The sequence below is a fragment of the Scylla paramamosain genome, chromosome 18, assembly GCF_035594125.1.
Source record: "Scylla paramamosain isolate STU-SP2022 chromosome 18, ASM3559412v1, whole genome shotgun sequence".
Classification (NCBI taxonomy): Eukaryota; Metazoa; Arthropoda; class Malacostraca; order Decapoda; family Portunidae; genus Scylla; species Scylla paramamosain.
In genome coordinates this window covers 6,596,687-6,618,887 of record NC_087168.1, presented here as the reverse complement: position 1 = coordinate 6,618,887, position 22,201 = coordinate 6,596,687, and the positions used below count along the sequence as shown (strand labels likewise).

Sequence of the window (22,201 nt, the reverse complement as noted above, 5' to 3'; positions counted from 1 at the left end):
ATCTTCTAAGCCGAACTTCTTGTCCTATTCACTCCTACATTGCTACCACTTTGCACTGTTCCACGGTTTTTTTTTTTTTCAGACATCCAACTCTTCAGAAATCGAACAACTGAAGTAGGGAAGCCAGAGACCGCCTGACGTCAGTTCTCTAAGAATTTTTATTGCTGTAGAGCAAAATTAGTCTTGTTCAGTGCCTTAAGAACCCAATTCCTACTGGTATCAACTCAACACAACTTTCCAGATAATCATCCCCTCTTTTTTGCCGACACTCATCTATCTCTCTCATCTACGTCCTTAATCTGTGTATTAATGACCTAAATTGGAAACTCCACGTCTCATCTCTCGCTAATACAGCTTCTATGAAGTTAGGCGTCCCGAGTCGTCTTCGCTAGTTTTCACACCTCTTGCTGCTAACTTTTTACAGAGGCCTCATCCGTCCATGAATGGAGTATGTTTCACATATATGAAAGTTCCATTCACATTGCGCTCTTGAAGAGGGTGGAATCAAAACCATTTCGTTTTATCATTTCCTTTCCTCTGACTGTCTTCAGACTATCTTCTACCACTATTTTCATGCTGACTGCTCTTTTGATCTTGACAACTGCATGCCTCCCCTCCTCCACTACCTCGCTGCACAAGATTTTCTACTTTGTATCACCCCTATTCTGTCCACCTCTTTAATGCAAGATTTAACTAGTATTCTAAATCTTTCATCCCTTTCATTAGTAAACTCTGGAACTCCCTGCCTCCTTTTGTATATCTCTTTCCTGTGACTCAATTTTATTAAAGAGGGAAGTTTCAAGACACTTATCCTCTAGTTTCGGATAATCCTTTTTCTTATTGTTCTCCTAGCCCAGTGTCCCTCTTACATAAAAAAAAAAAAATAGGAAAGAAATAGTTGCAGTATACGATGCATCTTTCAAAATTCTTGGATCATGATTGTGCCTTTTAGGTAAAAATTCTTCTGTGTAAGACATCTCCCGTACATTGAACTCGAATAGACATCCCTATGACTGTACAAACTTAGCCATAATAGTTGTAATACTATGTGAAAATGGGCAAGGAGGAAACAAAACAGCATGGTATACATAACGAGCCGTCCATATGCGGAAACCATGCATATTTTTTTAAGAAAACGGCGTTCATAATAGTGACAGTGATAATAGTAGCATTAGTAGTACTAGTAGAAGTAACAGCAGCAGGAGTAGTAATTATGGTAGTGGTAGTAGTAGTGGTAGTAGTAGTAGTAGTAGTAGTAGTAGTAGTAGTAGTAGTAGTAGTAGTAGTAGTAGTAGTACTAGTAGTAGTAGTAGTAGTAGTAGTAGTAGTAGTAATAGTAGTAGTAGTAGTAGTAGTAGTAGTAGTAGTAGTAGTAGTAGTAGTAGTAGTAGTAGTAGAAGTGATAGTAGTGCTATAGGGAGGAGGCAGTAGGCACCTGCTGAAACGATAATTACCCCCAGTGAGGTCTAAAGCACTGGATCAAGGTTTACTGTGAACTTATCATTAAACCCAGCTGTGACCTCACTGAACGTTTCCCTTTGTGTCTTACAACACAAAGGGGCAGTCACAGCCTGCCCTCTATAGACAACTCTCTTCCTCCACACAAAACTACAAGTACCTAATAACACACACACCCTTCACTCAAAAATTCATAATTATCATTTCGACTCCTACACCAGACTCGGAGTCTCCATCTGGGGAGGGGACAACAAATGTCCCCAGGTCGGATTGATTTTCTGATAACGACCCTTAGCTAAGTGTCTTGACAACCCCCTCATCTTTTTCTTCATTAACTTCTGCAACATTCGCGGTCTAATTTTCAATCTGTAGAATATCACCTCTCCTCTTCTAAACCTCATCTTCTTTTCCTCACTGAGACTCAGGTGTCTGAGACAACTGACAGTAGCCCCTTTTCTATTCCCTCCTACTTTCTCTTTCCTCAGTTTCAATCCAAATCTGCATGTTGCGTTTATGTGCGCAACGACTTAACCTGCTCTCGTCCCAACGCTCTTAAATCTGTGCTGTATACCTCTCACTTAACTCCACTGACTATAAGAAATTCTTTGACTTCTTAACTTCCAAAGTGGAGCACATTCTGACTCTCTTCAGGTTAAGTGCACAACGACTTAACCTGCTCTCGTGCCCACGCTCTTAAATCTTCCGAGTTTTCTACCATCTGGCTACGACTACAGAGTCACTCTCATACTAAATTTATCTGTGTTGTATACCTCTCACCTAACTCCTCTGACTACAACAAATTCTTTGACTTCTTAACATCTAAAGTGGAGCACATTCTGACTCTCTTCCCTTTGGCAGAGATCTCCATTCTTGGAGACTTCAATGTTCACCACCAGCTTTGGCTTTCCTCTCCCTTCACTGACCATCCTGGTGAACTAGCCTACAACTTTGCTATCCTCCATGACGTAGAACAATTGATGTAGCACCCTACTCGTATTCCTGACCGTCTTGGAGATACGCCCAACATTCTTGACCTTTTCCTGACCTCTAATCTTTCTGCTTATGCTGTCACCCTCTCTTCGCCGTTGGGCTCTTCCGATCACAATCTCATATTTCTATCTTGTCCTATCGCTCCAATTTGCCTCTGCTAGTTGGGTGACCTGAGGAGGTATTTTGCTGATTTTCCTTGGAATGACTACTGCTTCCGTGTCAGAGACCCGTCTTTGTGTGTCGAGCGCATAACAGAGGTGATAGTGTCTGGTATGGAGGCATACATTCCTCACTCTTTTTCTCGACCTAAACCTTCCAAACCTTGGTTTAAACCAGCTTGTTCTCGTGCTATACATGATAGAGAGGTGGCCCATAAAAGGTACTTAAGCCTTCCATCACCAGAATCTCATGCACTTTATATTTCTGCTCGGAACCATGCCAAGTCTGTTCTCCAGCTACACAAAAATTCCCTCATTAATAGAAAGTGTCAAAATCTTTCAAGATCTAACTCCCCTCATGACTTCTGGCATCTAGCCAAAAATATCTCCAATAACTTTGCTTCTTCTTCTTTCCCTCCTTTATTTCAACCAGGTGGCACCACTGCTATCACACCTATCTCTAAAGCTGAACTCTTCGTTCACACCTTTGCTAAAAACTCTACCTTGTACGATTCAGGGCTTGTTCCTCCCTCTCCTCCACCCTCTGACGTCTTCATGCTGCCTATTAAAATTCTTCGCAATGATGTTTTCCATGCCCTTGCTGGCCTAAACCCTCAGAAGGCCTATGGACTTGATGGGGTCTCTCCTATTGTTCTCCGAAACTGTGCCTCCGTTTTTGCACCCTGCCTAGTCAAACTCTTTCAGCTCTGTCTGTCAACATCTACCTTTCCTTCTTGCTGGAAGTTTGCCTACATTTAACCTATTCCTAAAAAGGGTGACCGTTCTAATCTCTCAAACTACTGTCCTATTGCTTTAATTTCCTGCCTATCTAAAGTTTTTAATCTATCTTCAACAGGAAGATTCTTAAACATCTATCACTTCACAACCTTCTATTTGATCGCGAGTATGGGTTCCGTCAAGGCCGCTCTACTGGTGATCTTCTGGCTTTCCTTACTGAGCCTTGGTCATCCTCTTTTAGAGATTTTGGTGAAACTTTTGCTGTTGCCTTGGACATATCAAAAGCTTTTGATAGAGTCTGGCACAAAGCTTTGATTTCCAAACTACCCTCCTACGGTTTCTATCCTTCTCTCTGTAACTTCATCTCAAATTTTATTTCTAACAGTTCTATTGTTGCTGTGGTAGACGGTCACTTTTCTCCTAAATCTATTAAAAGTGGTATTCCTCAGGGTTCTGTCCTGTCCTGTTCATCAATCACCTTTTAAACCAAACTTATTGTTCTATCTGTTCCTATGCTGATGATACCACCCTGCACATTTCCACGTCTTTTCATAGACTTCCAAGATTTCAGGAAGTAAACATTTCACGCAGGGAAGCCACAGAATGCCTGACATCTGATCTTTCTAAAATTTCTGATTGGGGCACAGCAAACTTGGTATTGTTCAATGCCTTAAAAACTCAATTCCTCCATCTATCAACTTGACACAACCTTCCAGACAACTATCCCCTCTTCTTCAATGACATTCAACTGTCCCCCTCTTCTATATTGAACATCCTCGGTCTGTCCTTTACATATAATCTGAACTGGAAACTTCACATCTTATCTCTAGCTAAAACAGCTTCTTTGAAGTTAGGTGTTCTGAAACGTCTCCACCAGTTTTTCTCGTCCATGTATGGAGCATACTCCATACATGGACGGTTAAGGCTCTTGTACAGAGTTAGCAGTTTAAGGTGGGGGGACCTTAAACTGCTAACTCTGTACAAGAGCCTTAACCGTCCATGTATGGAGTATGCTTCACATGTCTGGAGGGATTCCACTCATACCGCTCTTCTAGACAGAGTGGAATCAAAAGCTTTTCGTCTCATCAACTCCTCTCCTCTAACTGACTATCTTCAGCCTCTCTCTCATCACCACAGTGTTGCATCTCTAGCTATCTTCTGCTATTTTCATGGTAACTGTTCTTCCGATCTTGCTAACTGCATGCCTCCCTTCCTCTCGCGGTCTCGCTGCACAAGACTTTCTTTTTTTCTCTCACTTCTATTCTGTCCACCTATCTAATGCAAGAGTTAACCAGTATTTTCAATCATTCATCCCTTTCTCTGGTAAACTCTGGAACTCCCTGCCTTCTTCTGTAATTTCACCTTCCTATGACTTGAATTCCTTCAAGAGGGAAGTTTAAAGACACTTATCCATCAATTTTTGACTACTGCTTTGGACCCTTTTCTGGGACTGGCATCTTAGTGGGCTTTTTTTTTTTATTAGATTTTTGTTGCCCTTGGCCAGTGTCCTTTCTACATAAAAAAAAGTAGTAGTAGTAGTAGCAGCAGTAGTAGTAGTAGGTGGTGGTGGTGACGGCGGTGGTAGTAGTAGTAGTAGTAGTAGTAGTAGCAGTAGTAGTAGTAGTAGTAGTAGTAGTAGTAGTAGTAGTAGTAAGTCTTGGTGGTGATGGTGATAGTAGTAGTAGTAGTAGTAAGTGGTGACGCCGGTGGTGGTGGTGGTGGTGGTGGTGGTGGTGGTATTAGTATCAGGGCTAGTAGTAGTAGTAGTAGTAGTAGTAGTAGTAGTAGTAGTAGTAGTAGTAGTAGTAGTAGTAGTAGCAGTAGTAGTAGTAGTAGTAGTAGCACTAATAGTAAGTAGTAAGTGTTGATGGTGATGGTGATAATAGTAGTAGTAGTAGTAGTAGTAGTAGTGGTAGTGGTAATGGTACATTGTGGTGATTAGCGGTAGCAGAGATGATAAAATAGCAGTGGCGGTGATGGTACTGGCAATGGCAAAAGTGGCAAAAGTACAAAAGTGGCAAGTAGTGGCAAAAGTGATGGTGAAGGTGGTGGTGTCAACAGTTTTGGAAGTGGTAAAGGAAGTAGGTATTATAGAGTGAGTTTTGTTCTGTGTATGACCTAAACACTGGCTTATACGTATTATGCAACTGAATGAGTGAAGGGCGTGTTAACTCCTGGCTTCAAAATTAGCAACATTGTCAAGAAATTACTTACTAATAGCTTTTAATAGAGTTGGAAATTAATAAAAAATAAAAAAAAATATACGTGTATCTCGACCACGGTGTTGGTTTAGCCCCGAGTTTTGACATGAATGCCGTGAAAAAATGAGAGTATAGGCAAAACAAGAGCTCTGAATAGGATAATAACACACTGCGCTCCTCAGTACAGCATGTCTGAGACAACAGAAAGAAAGGAAGACCAAGATTTATTAAGGAAAGCTAGAAGATCGCAAAAACTCATGGACAGGAAATCAAAGTGGTAGTTAAGGGACTGGAACGGTCATCCCTCTTAAAAATTATTGAATGTACGCAAACTTCCTGCGAGTAGGGAGGGTAGATGTGGGTAAACAAAACTGAAAAATCTGACAAGCCAATGAGTCAACACAGGAGAGGTTTCAGGAATCAAGATCAGAGAGAAAGCAGTACATAAATATCGTTTCAAAGAATCTCAGCAACAGGCATTGTATAGTCAGAGGGTGGAAGTGAAGGAGCACGAAACTCATAATAAACTATTGTTGAGGTATTAGCAGAGTCTTAGAGAGAAGACTTCAGGTTTATAGACAGAAGAAATCGCACTGGTACCATCTGGATGAGATGAGGAGATAAAGATGAAGAAATATTGTTGAAGATCATTTAGGCAATGTGGTTTTTTTTTTTTTTATGTAGGAGGGGCACCAGTCAAGGGTAATAAAATTATAATAAAAAAGGCCCACTAATGTGCCGGTCCCTGAACAAAGTAAAAACTTTAAAGGACAAGTGTCTTGAAACCTCCCTCTTGAAAGATTTCAAGTCATAGGAGGAGGAAATACAGAAGCAGGAAAGGAGTTCCAGAGTTTACCGGAGAAAGGGATGAATGACTGAAAATATTAGTTAACTCTTGTATGAGAGAGGTTGACAGAATAGGGGTGAGAGAAATAAGAAAGTTGTCCAGCGAGATCAGAAGACCAGTTAGCATTAAAATAGCGGTAGAAAATAGCAAGAGACGCAACACTGCGGTGATCAGAGAGAGTCTCAAGACAGTCAGCTAGAGAAGAGGTGTTGATAAGACGAGAAGCTTTTGATTTCTAAAAGAGAGGTAATAGTGGAATCCCCCCATACATGTGAAGCATACTCCATACATGGACGGATAAGGGCCCTGTACAGAGTTAGCAGCTGAGGGGTTGAAAAAAACTAGCGGAGACGACTCAGAAGGCAAGGCAGGAAGTACTGCCGCCTCATCTGTTGTTGATACCTCACTGTCTCCCGTGAGACCTGTTTTGGACTGGTGCTATCCATTTTTGTGTAAGGGCACTGTTGAAATTACTGTGGTTGAGTATCGTGTTACTGTTATGAGGGACACAGCGGCACAGCAGTCATTGTGCAGGAATGTTAATGGAAGGAGAGTTGCTTCCGATAAGCCTGTGTGGTGGCGGGAATTGGCGCTGTAGAGTTTCGCCACGGCGGAGATGAGGCTTTCGTGCCCTCTAGTGACCATAGAAGCGCGGATGGCACTAGCAGAGGATCTGCCAGTGTTGGGTGTTAATTTCCTTCTAAGGAATGACCTGGCAGGTGGGAGAGTTTGGGTGCAGTCCCCGTCTGTGGACCCTGTCCCAGATGTGGTGACTGTGAATGCTCCTGTCTGTCAGTTTTGTTACTTGTTCAAAAGCGAGGCGAGCGTCCCGGCGTCGGGCGCCCGCGGTTTCTGTTACTCCTGTAATAAGGCAGGGCCACCACAAAAGAAGTGCAAATTTAGTGTTGATGTTGCAGTGGAGACAGAATGCCCAGAGGCCTGTCCTGCTGTTGGCAAGGGTTTGGGCGAGTCAGAGCTAAGCTCGTTCTCGAGTCTGCACAACCACAGAGCCACCGCATGAGGCACATGACTTTGTTGGGAGTGTTGCCGAGATTGAGGCTGGAGTGAGATAGCTTGTTTGGTGGTTTGTCTCACTCTGCAAAGCCTCCCTAAGGTGTCACTCAGGTGGAGCTGTCACCTGCTTTGGAAGATGGGGGTGCCGGTACTCAGTCTGAGCCACAGTCTGTTGTGTCTGTTATGTTAGGGATCACTGCCGGAGACGGGGTGACTCCTAACTCTGCTGGGGAGATGGAAGTTTCCTCTCCTACGGTGTGTAACGGAGGCGAGGAGCAGACTGTTCCCTTGTCAGGACCAGGCACAGTGGGTGTTTGCTCGCACAGTGAGCCACCCGTTTTGATAGCTGCTACTATAGCTGTCAGTGTGCCCAAGGAGGATTCTGTCCCTCAGGGATGTGTTGCCCCACTACTTTCCAAGGCAGGAGTGGATGGCAAGGAAGCAGAGGGTCGGACAGTGTTTTCAGGTAGTAACAGTATTTCGCATAGCATAGTTTGTTGTATGTGCTAGAAAATTTAGCAGGTTTGCACGTAACTTATGAAATTTTCCGTTAGGAAGGGCGTGTTACGCACAGCGAGATAAAAAGTAGAAAGAAGATGAGAAGAGAGAGAAAGAGAAAGAAAGAGAGAGAGAGAGAGAGAGAGAGAGAGAGAGAGAGAGAGAGAGAGAGAGAGAGAGAGAGAGAGAGAGAGTTAACGACAGCCATGGCTTCCAAGTCCCCCATTAAACTGGTGGCTTTGATTGTGTCTCACGGCCGAGACCAAGAGAGTGATAAGATCCGGCCAGCATTTGATTTTGAGGCCTGGTTGGGACTGGTGCCATCCATTTTTGTGTAAAAGCACTCTTGTGAACATGAAAAGAAAGAGAGAGAGAGAGAGAGAGAGAGAGAGAGAGAGAGAGAGAGAGAGAGAGAGAGAGAGTTGAATCTGCAGTAGTGCGTAGGGGGGAGGTTGCTCTACACTACTGGGTAATTTGTTTTGACCTAGCTCCCCAGATAAAACTAGTAGAATTTTTAAAACATAAGCGTTTTGTTGTGAGTGAGGGCAGCGTAGAGTGGAGCGCGGGTCGGCTGCCTGCCATCTCCTCGCCCCTTACTTGTTCCATCCCCTCCTCCTCTGTGATATGACTTCACCTTCGCCTCGTAGTGGAGCGTGTGGCAAGCCATTTTCTCCTTTGTTCAGTCGGATTTTTGCTTGCAGACGGGACAGATGTGGTGTTGTAGGGACAGAGTACTGGCACGGAATAGTGATGTATATATATATATATATATATATATATATATATATATATATATATATATATATATATATATATATATATATATATATATATATATATATATATATATATATATATATATATATATATATATATATATATATATATATATATATATATATATATATATTTGGAGGGCAATTATCATTTAATGAGTTAGCGGCAGCCAGTTAAGTAGATGAAACACCAGTTACAGGGGTTTACTAAGTGTTGTGCCAGTTACACTCATGTTGACACGAGTTAGTGGCAGCTGTGAGATGGGCGGAATCTGGTGTTGTAACAATATATATATATATATATATATATATATATATATATATATATATATATATATATATATATATATATATATATATATATATATATATATATTTTTTTTTTTTTTTTTTTTTTTTTTTTTTTTTTGGGGGTGGGAGGCATAACTAGAAGGGCAAATGAGAGTGGGAAGATGGAGATGAAAGAGAAGGATGAGAAGAAAGATGAGAGCCAGACCTCTCTCCGAGTCTCTGCCCTGCGCAGGATGGCGAACATCCTCGACCCACAGGCCATCCTCACGCTATACAGGGCACAGATACGCCCATGTATGGAGTACGGTGCCCTGTCCTGGATGTCGAGTGCCGCCACCCACATGCAGAGACTGGATGCTGTGCAGCGGCGAGCCCTGCGCTTGGTGGCCACCGATGAGGACCAACAGCACCCACCACCAGTAACGTCACTGGAGCACTGCTGGGACGTGTCGGCACTAGTGGTGTGCCACAAAACTCAGGTGCAGAGGGTCCCTCACTTTGACCCCATGAGGCTGCTGCCACACACAGTGCAGAGGTGCACCAGAGCTGCAGCCAGTAGCAACGAGCTAGTGAAGGTGCCTCGATCTCGCTCTAGCCAACACCAGCATATCTATACAGCCAGGACTTCGCGGCTGTGGAACATGTTCACGGTGGCCACGCCCCAAGTGCAGGACATGTCCATGCACCAGGTGAAGCTGGCAGCCCACAGCTGGCGTAGCACGCACCTGTCCTCACTTGCGCTTTAAATTTTTATTATTTTATTGTATTATTGTATTAGCATTATTATCTTTATGTTAAGTATGTATAGTGTTATTCCTGTAAATAATACTATCATAGGCTTTTTAAATAATTCCATACTCAACGTGGAATTTTAAGCCTTTCTGTAAATATTTGTTTAAAAAAAGAGAGAGAGAGAGAGAGAGAGAGAGAGAGAGAGAGAGAGAGAGAGAGAGACAGAGAGAGAAAGAGAGAGAGAGAGAGGATGTGGGAATTGAACACGTCACCAATCCGTAGCCTCCCCGTCCCTGATAATTGATGTGAGATTCTCCTCCCGCAGTCATTTGTATTCCCCATGTAATTTTCCTTACTTTCCGTTGTTCATTCAGTTTGAGTCCCAATCAGCATAATGCAAACCCAAATGCATAATCGGTATTCATCCAGCTCCCACAGTTTAGTCATAATTATTTTCTGAATGTAAGCTAGCACTGAGTGAGGCAAGAAGCAGGCGGCAGGTGTGTGTCTGTGTGTGTGTGTGTGTGTGTGTGGGTGGGCATCACCAATCCACCCCATCTCATGTATTCCAGTTGAAGCAGAGTGGGAGAGGATTCCACATCGCTTCCCCATGTTTCCCACAGTCAGTTACAGTCGGTAGCGAAGATGAGACAGACATGTAGTGGAAAGCAGCGTTTTCTGAGGAGACTGGGCCGATTACAGTTAGACAGACCAATTTCCTTAAACGAGGTATTTGATTAAATTATTGCAGTATGCTGCTGCTTGTTATATATGGAGTGTCAGGGGTCTCCATCAGCTTGCCTATGATTGCACTCTTGTAAGACACTCAGCATATATTAAGACGTGACTGCTCATCTCTTGGTGAGGCAAGTACTTGGTGTTACAGTGAGGTGCATTACCCTCCTGTTTGTTTTCATGGGCAGTTTGTTTGTGTACGTTGTCTTTTGTCAAATGCTACTGCTTGTCAAGATTCAGTTAGAGTGCCTGACTGCAGAGGATTTTAAGTTTGTTGCCATGTAGTGAAACTTTACTCTTTCTTCAGGCCCTGTTGAGGATTTTATAAATAGTACTACTCAGCTGGAGATATAATACACTGTTGGGCAGTGGACTGGATTTGTTATTCGAGGGAGATTGTCCAACGAGGTATTATACCTCAACTTTTTAAGTGTGTGTCCCTTTTGATTGTCCCTCACTAGAACGTGGCTGGCGATTCTTTCCCAGCTGTTAGAGTTGGTTGTTGTTGTAATATTCCCTTGTCTGTGGGTGGGGGAAACAAATTAGCGACCTCATGTGTGTAACCTAGTGTTATGACCGTCTGGTAAAGGGTGGAAGTGTCTAAAGAGGACCTTGTAACCCATATTAAGTGCCGTGCCCAGCCACATAGGGGGTGACTTGGTGGAAGCTAGTCCATTTGAGGCAGCTATGGGATAGGCAGTTGTTTGTGGTCGTAACAATACATTAGTACATAAAATAAATTTGATTAATTTGTCACCATATGAAAGCTGCATCCTCATCCTTTCTTTGATAAGTTGCATAGGTACTTACAGCAATCGTCTTCCGATGATGGATTGGTGCTGGCGGTGGGTGAGCTGGTGCTGCCTGAGACTGCAGCCGCTGTCGAAGCCAAGAACAATTAATGGTAAACCAAAGTATGTAGACAAACATATACAATTTATCTATCTATTTATCTATCTATCTATGTACCTGTCTATCTATCTATCTATCTACCTATCTATCTATCTATGTATGTATGTATATATATATATATATATATATATATATATATATATATATATATATATATATATATATATATATATATATATATATATATATATTTACTTTCAGGATAAGTAAGAGGATAAAGATGAACTCCAGGGAGTTTACCATGTGATTTAAATGGCGGAAATGTTGGGAAGTGTCTGGCTGTTTCCTGATAAACAACTAAGGAGAATGTAAAGATAAAAAGCTTAACATGACTGATGAGAATGTCTGTGCATAGGTTGACTTCTCCATGCCTGGTAGTTCTTTAATAGTCAGCAAAACAAGGGTAACATCATGACTATACCACAAAAGTCAAAGTATTTATTTCAAAATATCTATTCACCATATCATTTTAACTGCCTGGTCCATAGGAAGTTGGGGACCGTCAGCACCAATGACAGTTCAACGTAAGTATTTATGTAGTTAGCGAAAGTATGTAAACAACACAACGCGCACTGAATTACACGAACCAGCGAATTAATTGAATAAAGCAGTACATGCCATAGTCAATATATAATGTGTCAATTCAAAAGTATGTGGTTGTAATATTTGTGCTGCTAGCCTTGGCGTTCTTATGGTGAGTAGGTAGGCAACCTTGAAAGTCTTCAAATCCTGGCACAGATCCGATCTCGAGTTTCATGTGAGACGTTCCTTACATGTAAGCTACCACTTGTCCCACACCTGCTATCCTGACTTCTTGAGTACAGAGAAGAGCTGCTATTTGGTGTCCAGCAGGGCAACAATAAGAACGAAGACACGTTGCACTGGAATTAGGAATAGGAGTGCTCGAAGTTAAGGTGAAAAAGGCTGGCAATGTGAAATTCCTTTGGCTAGCTCGGGGAAGATAAAATGCTGAACAAAGTGGCAGAAAAACGACACCTGAAAGTTCTACCACAAGTGATCAAACCTCGCTGGCTGATATTGAAAGAAAAAAAAGCAATGCTCCAAGATATAAGGGAAGGATAGCAGGCGATGAGAAAACAGCAGCTGGCGACGTGGGACGACTGATGAAATTGACATTGGTATCAAGTGCACTCAAGTAAAAAAGTAAAAGCAATGGGAATTTGCAACACATTGAAAAGATGGTGCACGAACCGACTGGTGTTGTAGACAAATTGAACATTGGAATAGACTTGGTAACTGTCGAGGTCAAGCCGGAAAAGAGTGAGGGGAATATTAGAAGTAAAGACGACTTCATGAAAGGTGAACCTCTCGAGAATCTCTTTGTAGCTGGATAGCTGTGTCACTGACAAGATAAGGGATTAACCCATCAGACAGCTAGAAAGAAAGGTTGGCCGATAGACGAGTGGGTAGCCCAATTCAACAATTGCACCCCTTGTTAGACCACCTCGAAGCTGCCATTCCAGCTCATGCCATTTCTTCCCTGTGGTTCTTGCTAAGCAGTCTTTCATGTTCCCAGCTTCACTTCATGACTAAAAGAGTGTGTTGCAGAGGAAGCTTCAAAAGCATATCACCGGAGTCTTCTCTTATCCAACTTGTACTGCCAACTGGTACTCAAGAGTATAGGAAAGAGTGGTTCAGCATGTCTCATGACTGAAAAGTTCTGCGGTGATGCTGAGCCAGCTAATACCTGCTTAGTACACCTCCTAACCAGCGTTGTGTTCATTATTAAACACCAGGCTGAAGTGTTCCAGGTAACAGCCAGAAGAGAAGAAAAGAATTAGTGCGCAAAGCATACTCTAGGACCTCGGAGTGGATGATGATAGTTCTCCTTCGAGATCGATTCCTAGATGCACCAGAGGATCCACAGCTGAAAATTTACTTGAAGCAGAAAATATGTGACCTCCAAGAAGCTATAACCCGTGCCTTGGAGTTCAAGTCAAGAGTAGCGTGGGTAGAGTTAGTATGGATGCAGAAATGCACCTACGTGTCAGGCGAAGTGAAGTTTAGAACGATCCAAGGAGAGGTGAAAATGATGAACACCAGGACTCACAAAGAGACTAGAGCAGCTTGCTAGTATTTGTTTCGGTCCCACTTGCAGAGCGAAACGAAATATACTCTTTATAGCCTTTAACCGCTGGGAGGAGCAACAAACAATCATAAACTATACCTTAACACTAAATAAACAGGTAAACGTCAGGACCATAACAATTTTACGGTCCCAAGATTATTGTTATGACATTTGCAATACAACATCGTCATTTTCTCTGGCTACTTATACTCGTAGTTGCGATCTCTGTATATAATTATTCGTTTGCGACGATCTATATTAGCAGGAAACGGTGATAGCAAAGGAAATAAAAAGGAATAAAACAGGGAAAGGAAGAGATGAGCTACCCGCCGGAAAAAAGCATTGCCATAGTTCTCTATTGTGAAATTATATAACTCTGTGACGGACATAATAGATCTTTCATTAAATCATGATGTTATCAAAACACTATCAGACGTCAAAATAGCGCTTTATTATCTTTCGTAAAGCAATTATGGTTGTAAACCATTTATTTTATGCGGTTATAATATAACATATTCACTAATAAACAAAGGAACATGAAAGATAAAAAAAGGAGGAGGCAATATACACCTGCCTAAACGACAATCACTCAGAGTGAGGTCTGAAGCACTGGATCAGGGGGTACTGTGAAATTATCAATGATCCAGCTATAACCTCACCGAACGTTTCACTTTGTGTCTCACAACATGAGGGGCGTAAGAGATTGCCATCTAAAGATAACTATCTTCCTTCATACAAATCTATATGCACATAATTACATGCACGCCCTTCAAAAAAACAAAAATTCAAAACTAAATATGGCAACTCTTACACCAGCCTCGGACGCCCCTTCTGGGAAAGGGACCACATATCTCTCCAGGACAGACTGCTTTTCTGATATGTCTTGACACACCTTTCAACTTTTTGTTCATTAGCTTCTGCAATATTCGTTGCATTGCTTCTAATTTTCAGTCTGTAAAACACCACCTCTCCTCTCCTTCTTCGACTCACCGAAACACATTTGTCTGAAGAAGCTGACAGTAGCCCCCTTCTCTGTTACCTCCTACTTTCTCTATCCTCATTTTCAGTAGGAAGCTGGATGTTGCATTTATGTGTGCAACAGCCCAACTTAATCTCTTGCACACGCTCTTGAATCTTCCGAATTTTCTAACATCTGGCTACAACTACGGAGCCACTCTCAAACTAAATTTACCTGTGCTGCATGCCTTTCGCCTAGCTCCTCTGACTATAAAAAAGCTTCTTTTACCATTAAACTTTCAAAATTAACCACATCCTGATTCTTCTTTTTCGCGGAGATCTCCATTTTTGGAGACTTCAGTGTTCACCACTACGTTAGGCTTTCCTCTCCTTTCATTGACCAAACTGATGAATTAGTCTTTACCTTTGCTATCCTCCATGACCTAGAGCAACTAGTGCCACACCCTGCTCGTATTCCTGACCGTCTTGGACATTCGCCCAACATTCTTGACCTTTTCCTAAACTCTAATCCTTATGCTTATAGTGTCGTTCTGTCTTCTCCGTTGGGCTCCTCCGACCACAATCTCATAACTGTATCTCATCCTGTCGCTCCAATTCCTCCTTAAGATCCCCAAAGCAGAGGTGCTTTTTGCGTTTTGCCTCTGCTAATTGGCTGGACTTGAGGAGATATTATTCTGCTTCCGTGTCACAGACCCGTCTCAGTGTACTGAACACATAACAGAGGTGATAGTGCCTCGCACAGAAGCGTTCATTCTAAACGTTCCAAACCTTAGTTTAACTCAACCAGTTCTCGTGCTGTACACGGCAGAGAGACAACCTTCAAAAGGTTGTGCCTTCCATCACCTGAATCACATGCACTTTATATTTCTTCTCGGAATCATCCCAAGTCTGTTCTCCAACTAGCCAAAAACTCCTTTATCAATACATAATGTCGTTTTTTTTTTTTTTTTAAAGAATTAACTCTCCTCGTGACTTCTGGCACCTAGCCAAAAATATCTCTAATAACTGTGCTTCTTCATCTTTTCCTCCTTTATTCAAAGGTGATGGCACCAGTGCTATCTCATATATCTCTCTACAGTTGAACTCTTCACTTAAACCATTGATAAAAACTCTACTTAAGATGATTTAGGGCTTATTTCTCCTTTTCCTCTATCCTTCGACTATTTCATGCTGCCCATTAGAGATCCTTCGCAATAATATTTTCCATGCCTTCGTTGGCCTTAACCTTCCATAGGCTTATGGACTTGATGTTGTCACTCCTATTGTTCCCCGAAACTGCGGCTTCGTGTTTGCATTTCGCCAATTCAGACTCTTCCATCTCTCTCTCTATAAACATCTATCTTTCCTTCTTGCTGGAAGTTTACTTATATTCAGCCTGCTCCTAAAAAGGGTGACTGCTCATATCCCTCAAACTACCATCTTATTGCTTCAATTCCTGCATCTCTTAGTTTTTTTCTTCAACAGGAAGTTTCTTAAACATCTGTCACCTCACAACTTTATATTTGATCGTAAGTATGAATTCTGTCGTTGCCGCTCTACTAGTGATCTGGCTTTCCTTACTATATCTTGTTCATCCTCTTTTAGGGATTTTGATGAAACTTTTCCTGTTTCCTTATCATATCAAAAGCATTTGACAGAGTCTGACACAAAGCCCCAGTTTCTATCTTTCTCTTTGTAACTTAATTTCAAGTTTCTTTTCTGACCTTCCTTACTGTGTGTAATTAGGTGCTTGAAGTTTTATGCGAAGGAAGAGAGTTGTCTTTAGAGGGCAGGCTGTGACTGCCACCTTGTGTTGTGAGACACAAATGGAAACGTTCAGTGAGGTCACAGCTGGGTTTAATGATAAGTTCACAGCAGCCCCTGATCCAGTGCTTTAGACCTCACTGGGAGTAATTAACGTTTCGGCAGGTACCTACTGCCTCCTCCTGTCTTCAGCTTCTCTCTCATCGCCGAAATGTTGTATCTCTTGCTATCCTCTATCGCTATATTCAAGGTAACTGCTCGTCTGATCTTACTAACTGCATGCTCTTCTCGTGGCCTCGCTGCACAACACTTTCTAATTTTTCTCATCCCTATTTTGTCCACTTCTCTAATGTAGGAGTTAACCAGTATTCTCAGTCATGTATCACTTTTTCTGGTAGACTCGGGAAGTCCCTGCCTGCTTTTGTGCTTTTGTACGAGTATTTCCACCATTCTATGACTTTTAAGAGGGAGATTTCAAGACAATTATCCTTTAATATAATTATGATGATTATTTCTGAGCTCTTTTGGCGACTGGTGCCTCAGAGGACCTTTCTCTTTCTGCTTTTTTGTTGCCTTTGGTCAGTGTCCCTTTTACATATAAAAAAAAAAAATCTTATGAAAGTTTAGACACAACTGATTAATGTGTGAGTGGCCGGGATGGGACTAATACCTTACCATTGGCATACCACACTGTTGTGGAGTGGTCATTACCGCACCTATGGTTTAGTAAGTGTGATAAATCTGGTCCTTGTATCATATTTTGATTTCTGGTATCCAAATGTTCGGAGATAGTGTATTATATATTTTATGATACATTTACATTCATTAGATTTGCTGAAGAAAAAAGTTAGGACCGCGGAACTATTAGTCCAAATTTGTCCGATAGAGGACAAGCTTCTAGTACTCACATGTCGTCTCTATTTCGCAGGTGAAACCGGTAGCCTTGCCCCAACGGTTCGTCTTGAAGATGATGTCTAAGTTGCCTTCAATGTCGTCGATGCGAAAAGGTTCACTTCCACAAAGCCTGAATTTTTTTTTTTTTTTTATAGATTCAGTGCACAATACCATAGTGTTTTTACTCCTGGAAGAACGTTTAGGCGTTGGCCGAGTAGAAGAATTCCCCGTGAGCTGTGTTGCTGTATTTCTACAGGAGCAATTATTATCGGTCTATCACCTTGGTGGAAAGGACAGGCGACCGTCCTACCTCCTCTCTCTCTCTCTCTCTCTCTCTCTCTCTCTCTCTCTCTCTCTCTCTCTCTCTCTCTCTCTCTCTCTCAGTATTGTAAGATACCGTGTGATTTTTTCTTTTTTCTATAATTTATTTGTTTGTGATAAATGTTTCGCGTAATCTTTATTTAGAGCAGAGCAGATTCGTCGCACTATTGTCTCACTCACATTAGTGCCTTTGGCTATTCGAGTTATTGCTTTGGAGGGTGCAATGATATGATCTCTATTGGCCCTTCTCTTCTAAATATAATTATTCTTGTTGTCCCGGCTGTGAAAAACACGTGAGCACTTGAGAGCTGCTTCCATCGTGGAAGTATCCCTCGAGAGCCTGAGCCACCCTTCTTTCTGAACTGAGTCACCTGACCATACCGATAAATAACAACGCCGCAAAGCTTTGTTGTCAAATGTTGTGATATTTATGTAAAACACAGACTATTTATTATCTTAAAACCCGAACCATTCGTAGCTAAATAATCCATACTTAATACTTGAATTTCAATAAAAAGTAAAAAGAACTGATATATTTAAGGGAAATTGCGTGATGTGGCATGTAGCAGCGGATCTAAATGCCTAAACGTTCTTCCAAGAATAAAAGTATTATAGAAGTTTTTATCCATCTTATAATTGAAATGATAAATTAGTAACACATGAGTTGAATCTGATATTTCCGTCATGACATAATATTATACTGATATGCAGCAGTAATGAATTCTCTAGTAAATCCCCTTCATGTCTTTCATCAGTATGTGTGTGTGTGTGTGTATATATATATATATATATATATATATATATATATATATATATATATATATATATATATATATATATATATATATATATATATATATATATATATATATATATATATATATATATATATATATATATATATATATATATATATATATATATATATATATATATATATATATATATATATATATATATATATATATATATATATATATATATACGAGTATATATATATATGACGAAGTTCCGAAATACAACAGAGGTTAGCAAGGAAAGCATGCAGAATTCTTTCTTTTCTTCACCTTATTACTTGCAACCTTTCACCTTCAAAGAAGGCATCTTCAGGCTAAAATATATGACTATATTTAATACAATATAAAAAAGATATAATTTAAAAAATAAGATTTAAAAATAATAACATATAAGGGGCATAATAAAAAAAGTAGAAACAAAAACCTGACATAGGTATGACGGTCACATTGTTAACTAAAAAATTATAAAATTATTTTTTAGTTAAGAATGTGATCGTCATACCTATGACCGTTATTTTGTTTCTACTTTTTTTTTATTATGCCCCTTATATGTTATTATTTTTTACTCTTATTTTTTTTCATTATATAGTTTTTTTTTTTATTGTATCAAATATAATCAAATATTTTAGCCTGAAGATGCCTTCTGTGAAGGTGAAACGTTGCAAGTAATAAAGTGAAGAAAAGAAAAAGCTCTGAATGCTTTCCTTGCTCACTTATATATATATAGAGAGAGAGAGACAGAGATATATATATATATATATATATATATATATATATATATATATATATATATATATATATATATATATATATATATATATATATATATATATATATATTGATGAAAGACAAGAAGGGAGATATGAAGGGGATATTTCAAGCCTTGTTCAGATGTATTACTTTTCATATAAACCGGCGTCGTCTTTAACAAGCAGGTAATCCCTTTTGCACAGTCTGGAGGCCTTCACATCGAAAGCTTGGCAACTGAGTGAGAGTGCTGACCCTGCCGGAGGCTGTAAGATAACGAGAGTTTAGAATGTCGTCTGTGACATCATCCACACACACACACACACACACACACACACACACACATATATATATATGTATATATATATATATATATATATATATATATATATATATATATATATATATATATATATATATATATATATATATATATATATATATATATATATATATATATATTTATATATATACTCGTATATGCATATGTATATATATATATATATATATATATATATATATATATATATATATATATATATATATATATATATATATATATATATATATATATATATATGCCCTAAGTGTCTTGACACCCCCCTCAACTTTTTCTTCATTAACTTCTGCAACATTCGCGGTCTAAGATCTAATTTTCAATCTGTAGAACACCACCTCTCCTCTTCTAAACCTCATCTTCTTTTCCTCACTGAAACTCAGGTGTCTGAGGCAACTGACAGTAGCCCCTTTTCTGTTCCCTCCTACTTTCTCTATCCTCATTTTCGATCCAAAGCTGGATGCTGCGTTTATGTGCGCAATGACTTAACCTGCTCTCGTGCCCACGCTCTTGAATCTTCCGAGTTTTCCACCATCTGGCTACGACTACAGAGTCATTCTCATACTAAATTTATCTGTGCTGTATACCTCTCTCCTAACTCCTCTGACTATAAGAAATTCTTTGACTACTTAACTTCCAAAGTGGAGCACATTCTGACCCTCTTCCCTTTTGCAGAGATCTCCATTCTTGGAGACTTCAATGTTCACCACCAGCTTTGGCTTTCCTCTCCCTTCACTGACCATCCTGGTGAACTAGCCTACAACTTTGCTATCCTCCATGACCTAGAGCAATTGGTGCAACACCCTACTCGTATTCCTGACCGTCTTGGAGATACGCCCAACATTCTTGACCTTTTCCTGACCTCTAATCCTTCTGCTTATGCTGTCACCCTTTCTTCTCCGTTGGGCTCCTCCGATCACAATCTCATATCTTTATCTTGTCCTATCACTCCAATCCCTCCTCAGGATCCCCCTAAGCGAAGGTGCCTCTGACGTTTTGCCTCTGCTAGTTGGGGGGACCTGAGGCGGTATTTTTCTGATTTTCCTTGGAATGACTACTGCTTCCGTGTCAGAGACCCGTCTTTGTGTGCTGAGCGCATAACAGAGGTGATAGTGTCTGGCATGGAGGCGTACATTCCTCACTCTTTTTCTCGTCCTAAACCTTCTAAACCTTGGTTTAACACAGCTTGTTCTCGTGCTATACATGATAGAGAGGTGGCCCACAAAAGGTACTTAAGCCTTCCTTCACCAGAATCTCATGCACTTTATATTTCTGCCCGGAACCATGCCAAGTCTGTTCTCCAACTAGCCAAAAACTCCTTCATTAACAGAAAATGTCAAAACCTTTCAAGATCTAACTCCCCTCGTGATTTCTGGCATCTAGCCAAAAATATCTCCAATAACTTTGCTTCTTCTTCTTTCCCTCCTCTACTTCAACCAGATGGCACCACTGCTATCACATCTATTTCTAAAGCTGAACTCTTTGCTCAAACCTTTGCTAAAAACTCTACCTTGGACGATTCTGGGCTTGTTCCTCCCTCTCCTCCACCCTCTGACTACTTCATGCCTCGTATTAAAATTCTTCGTAATGATGTTTTCCATGCCCTCGCTGGCCTAAACCCTCAGAAGGCTTATGGACCTGATGGGGTCCCTCCTATTGTTCTCCGAAACTGTGCCTCCGTGCTTGCACCTTGCCTAGTCAAACTCTTTCAGCTCTGTCTGTCAACATCTACCTTTCCTTCTTGCTGGAAGTTTGCCTACATTCAACCTGTTCCTAAAAAGGGTGACCGCTCTAATCCCTCAAACTACCGTCCTATTGCTTTAATTTCCTGCTTACGAGTATCTAAAGTTTTTGAATCTATCCTCAACAGGAAGATTCTTAAACATCTATCACTTCACAACCTTCTATCTGATCGCCAGTATGGGTTCCGTCAAGGCCGCTCTACTGGTGATCTTCTGGCTTTCCTTACTGAGTCTTGGTCATCCTCTTTTAGAGACTTTGGTGAAACTTTTGCTGTTGCCTTGGACATATCAAAAGCCTTTGATAGAGTCTGGCACAAAGCTTTGATTTCCAAACTACCCTCCTACGGTTTCTATCCTTCTCTCTGTAACTTCATCTCAAGTTTCCTTTCTGACCGTTCTATTGCTGCTGTGGTAGACGGTCACTGTTCTTCTCCTAAATCTATTAACAGTGGTGTTCCTCAGGGTTCTGTCCTGTCACCCACTCTCTTCTTATTATTCATTAATGATCTTCTAAACCAAACTTCTTGTCCTATCCACTCCTATGCTGATGATACCACCCTGCACTTTTCCACGTCTTTTCATAGACGTCCAACCCTTCAGGAGGTAAACATATCACGCAGGGAAGCCACAGAACGCCTGACTTCTGATCTTTCTAAAATTTCTGATTGGGGCAGAGCAAACTTGGTATTGTTCAATGCCTCAAAAACTCAATTCCTCCATCTATCAACTCGACACAATCTTCCAGACAACTATCCCCTCTTCTTCAATGACACTCAACTATCCCCCTCTTCTACACTGAACATCCTCGGTCTGTCCTTTACTTATAATCTGAACTGGAAACTTCACATCTCATCTCTAGCTAAAACAGCTTCTATGAAGTTAGGTGTTCTGAGACGTCTCCGCCAGTTTTTCTCACCCCCCCCAGCTGCTAACTCTGTACAAGGGCCTTATCCGTCCATGTATGGAGTATGCTTCACATGTCTGGGGGGGTTCCACTCATACTGCTGTTCTAGACAGGGTGGAATCAAAAGCTTTTCGTCTCATCAACTCCTCTCCTCTAACTGACTGTCTTCAGCCTCTCTCTCACCGCCGCAATGTTGCATCTCTAGCTGTCTTCTACCGCTATTTTCATGCTAACTGCTCTTCTGATCTTGCTAACTGCATGCCTCCCCTCCTTCCGCGGCCTCGCTGCACAAGACTTTC

The 22,201-nt window shown here is 40.9% G+C and overlaps 1 protein-coding gene across 1 annotated transcript in view; it reads right to left on the bottom strand.

Moving 5' to 3' along the window:
- The window catches only part of LOC135109066 (trypsin-1-like), a 31,550-nt gene that overhangs the window by 3,758 nt on the left and 5,591 nt on the right, over positions 1–22,201 (bottom strand). Inside the window, exons 5-7 of the mRNA XM_064020091.1 lie at positions 19,073–19,185; positions 17,069–17,184; positions 11,249–11,317 (exon numbers count right to left, since the gene is read on the bottom strand). Coding sequence (XP_063876161.1) covers positions 11,249–11,317; positions 17,069–17,184; positions 19,073–19,185 — 298 coding nt within the window. The remainder of the gene's footprint in view (positions 1–11,248; positions 11,318–17,068; positions 17,185–19,072; positions 19,186–22,201) is intronic.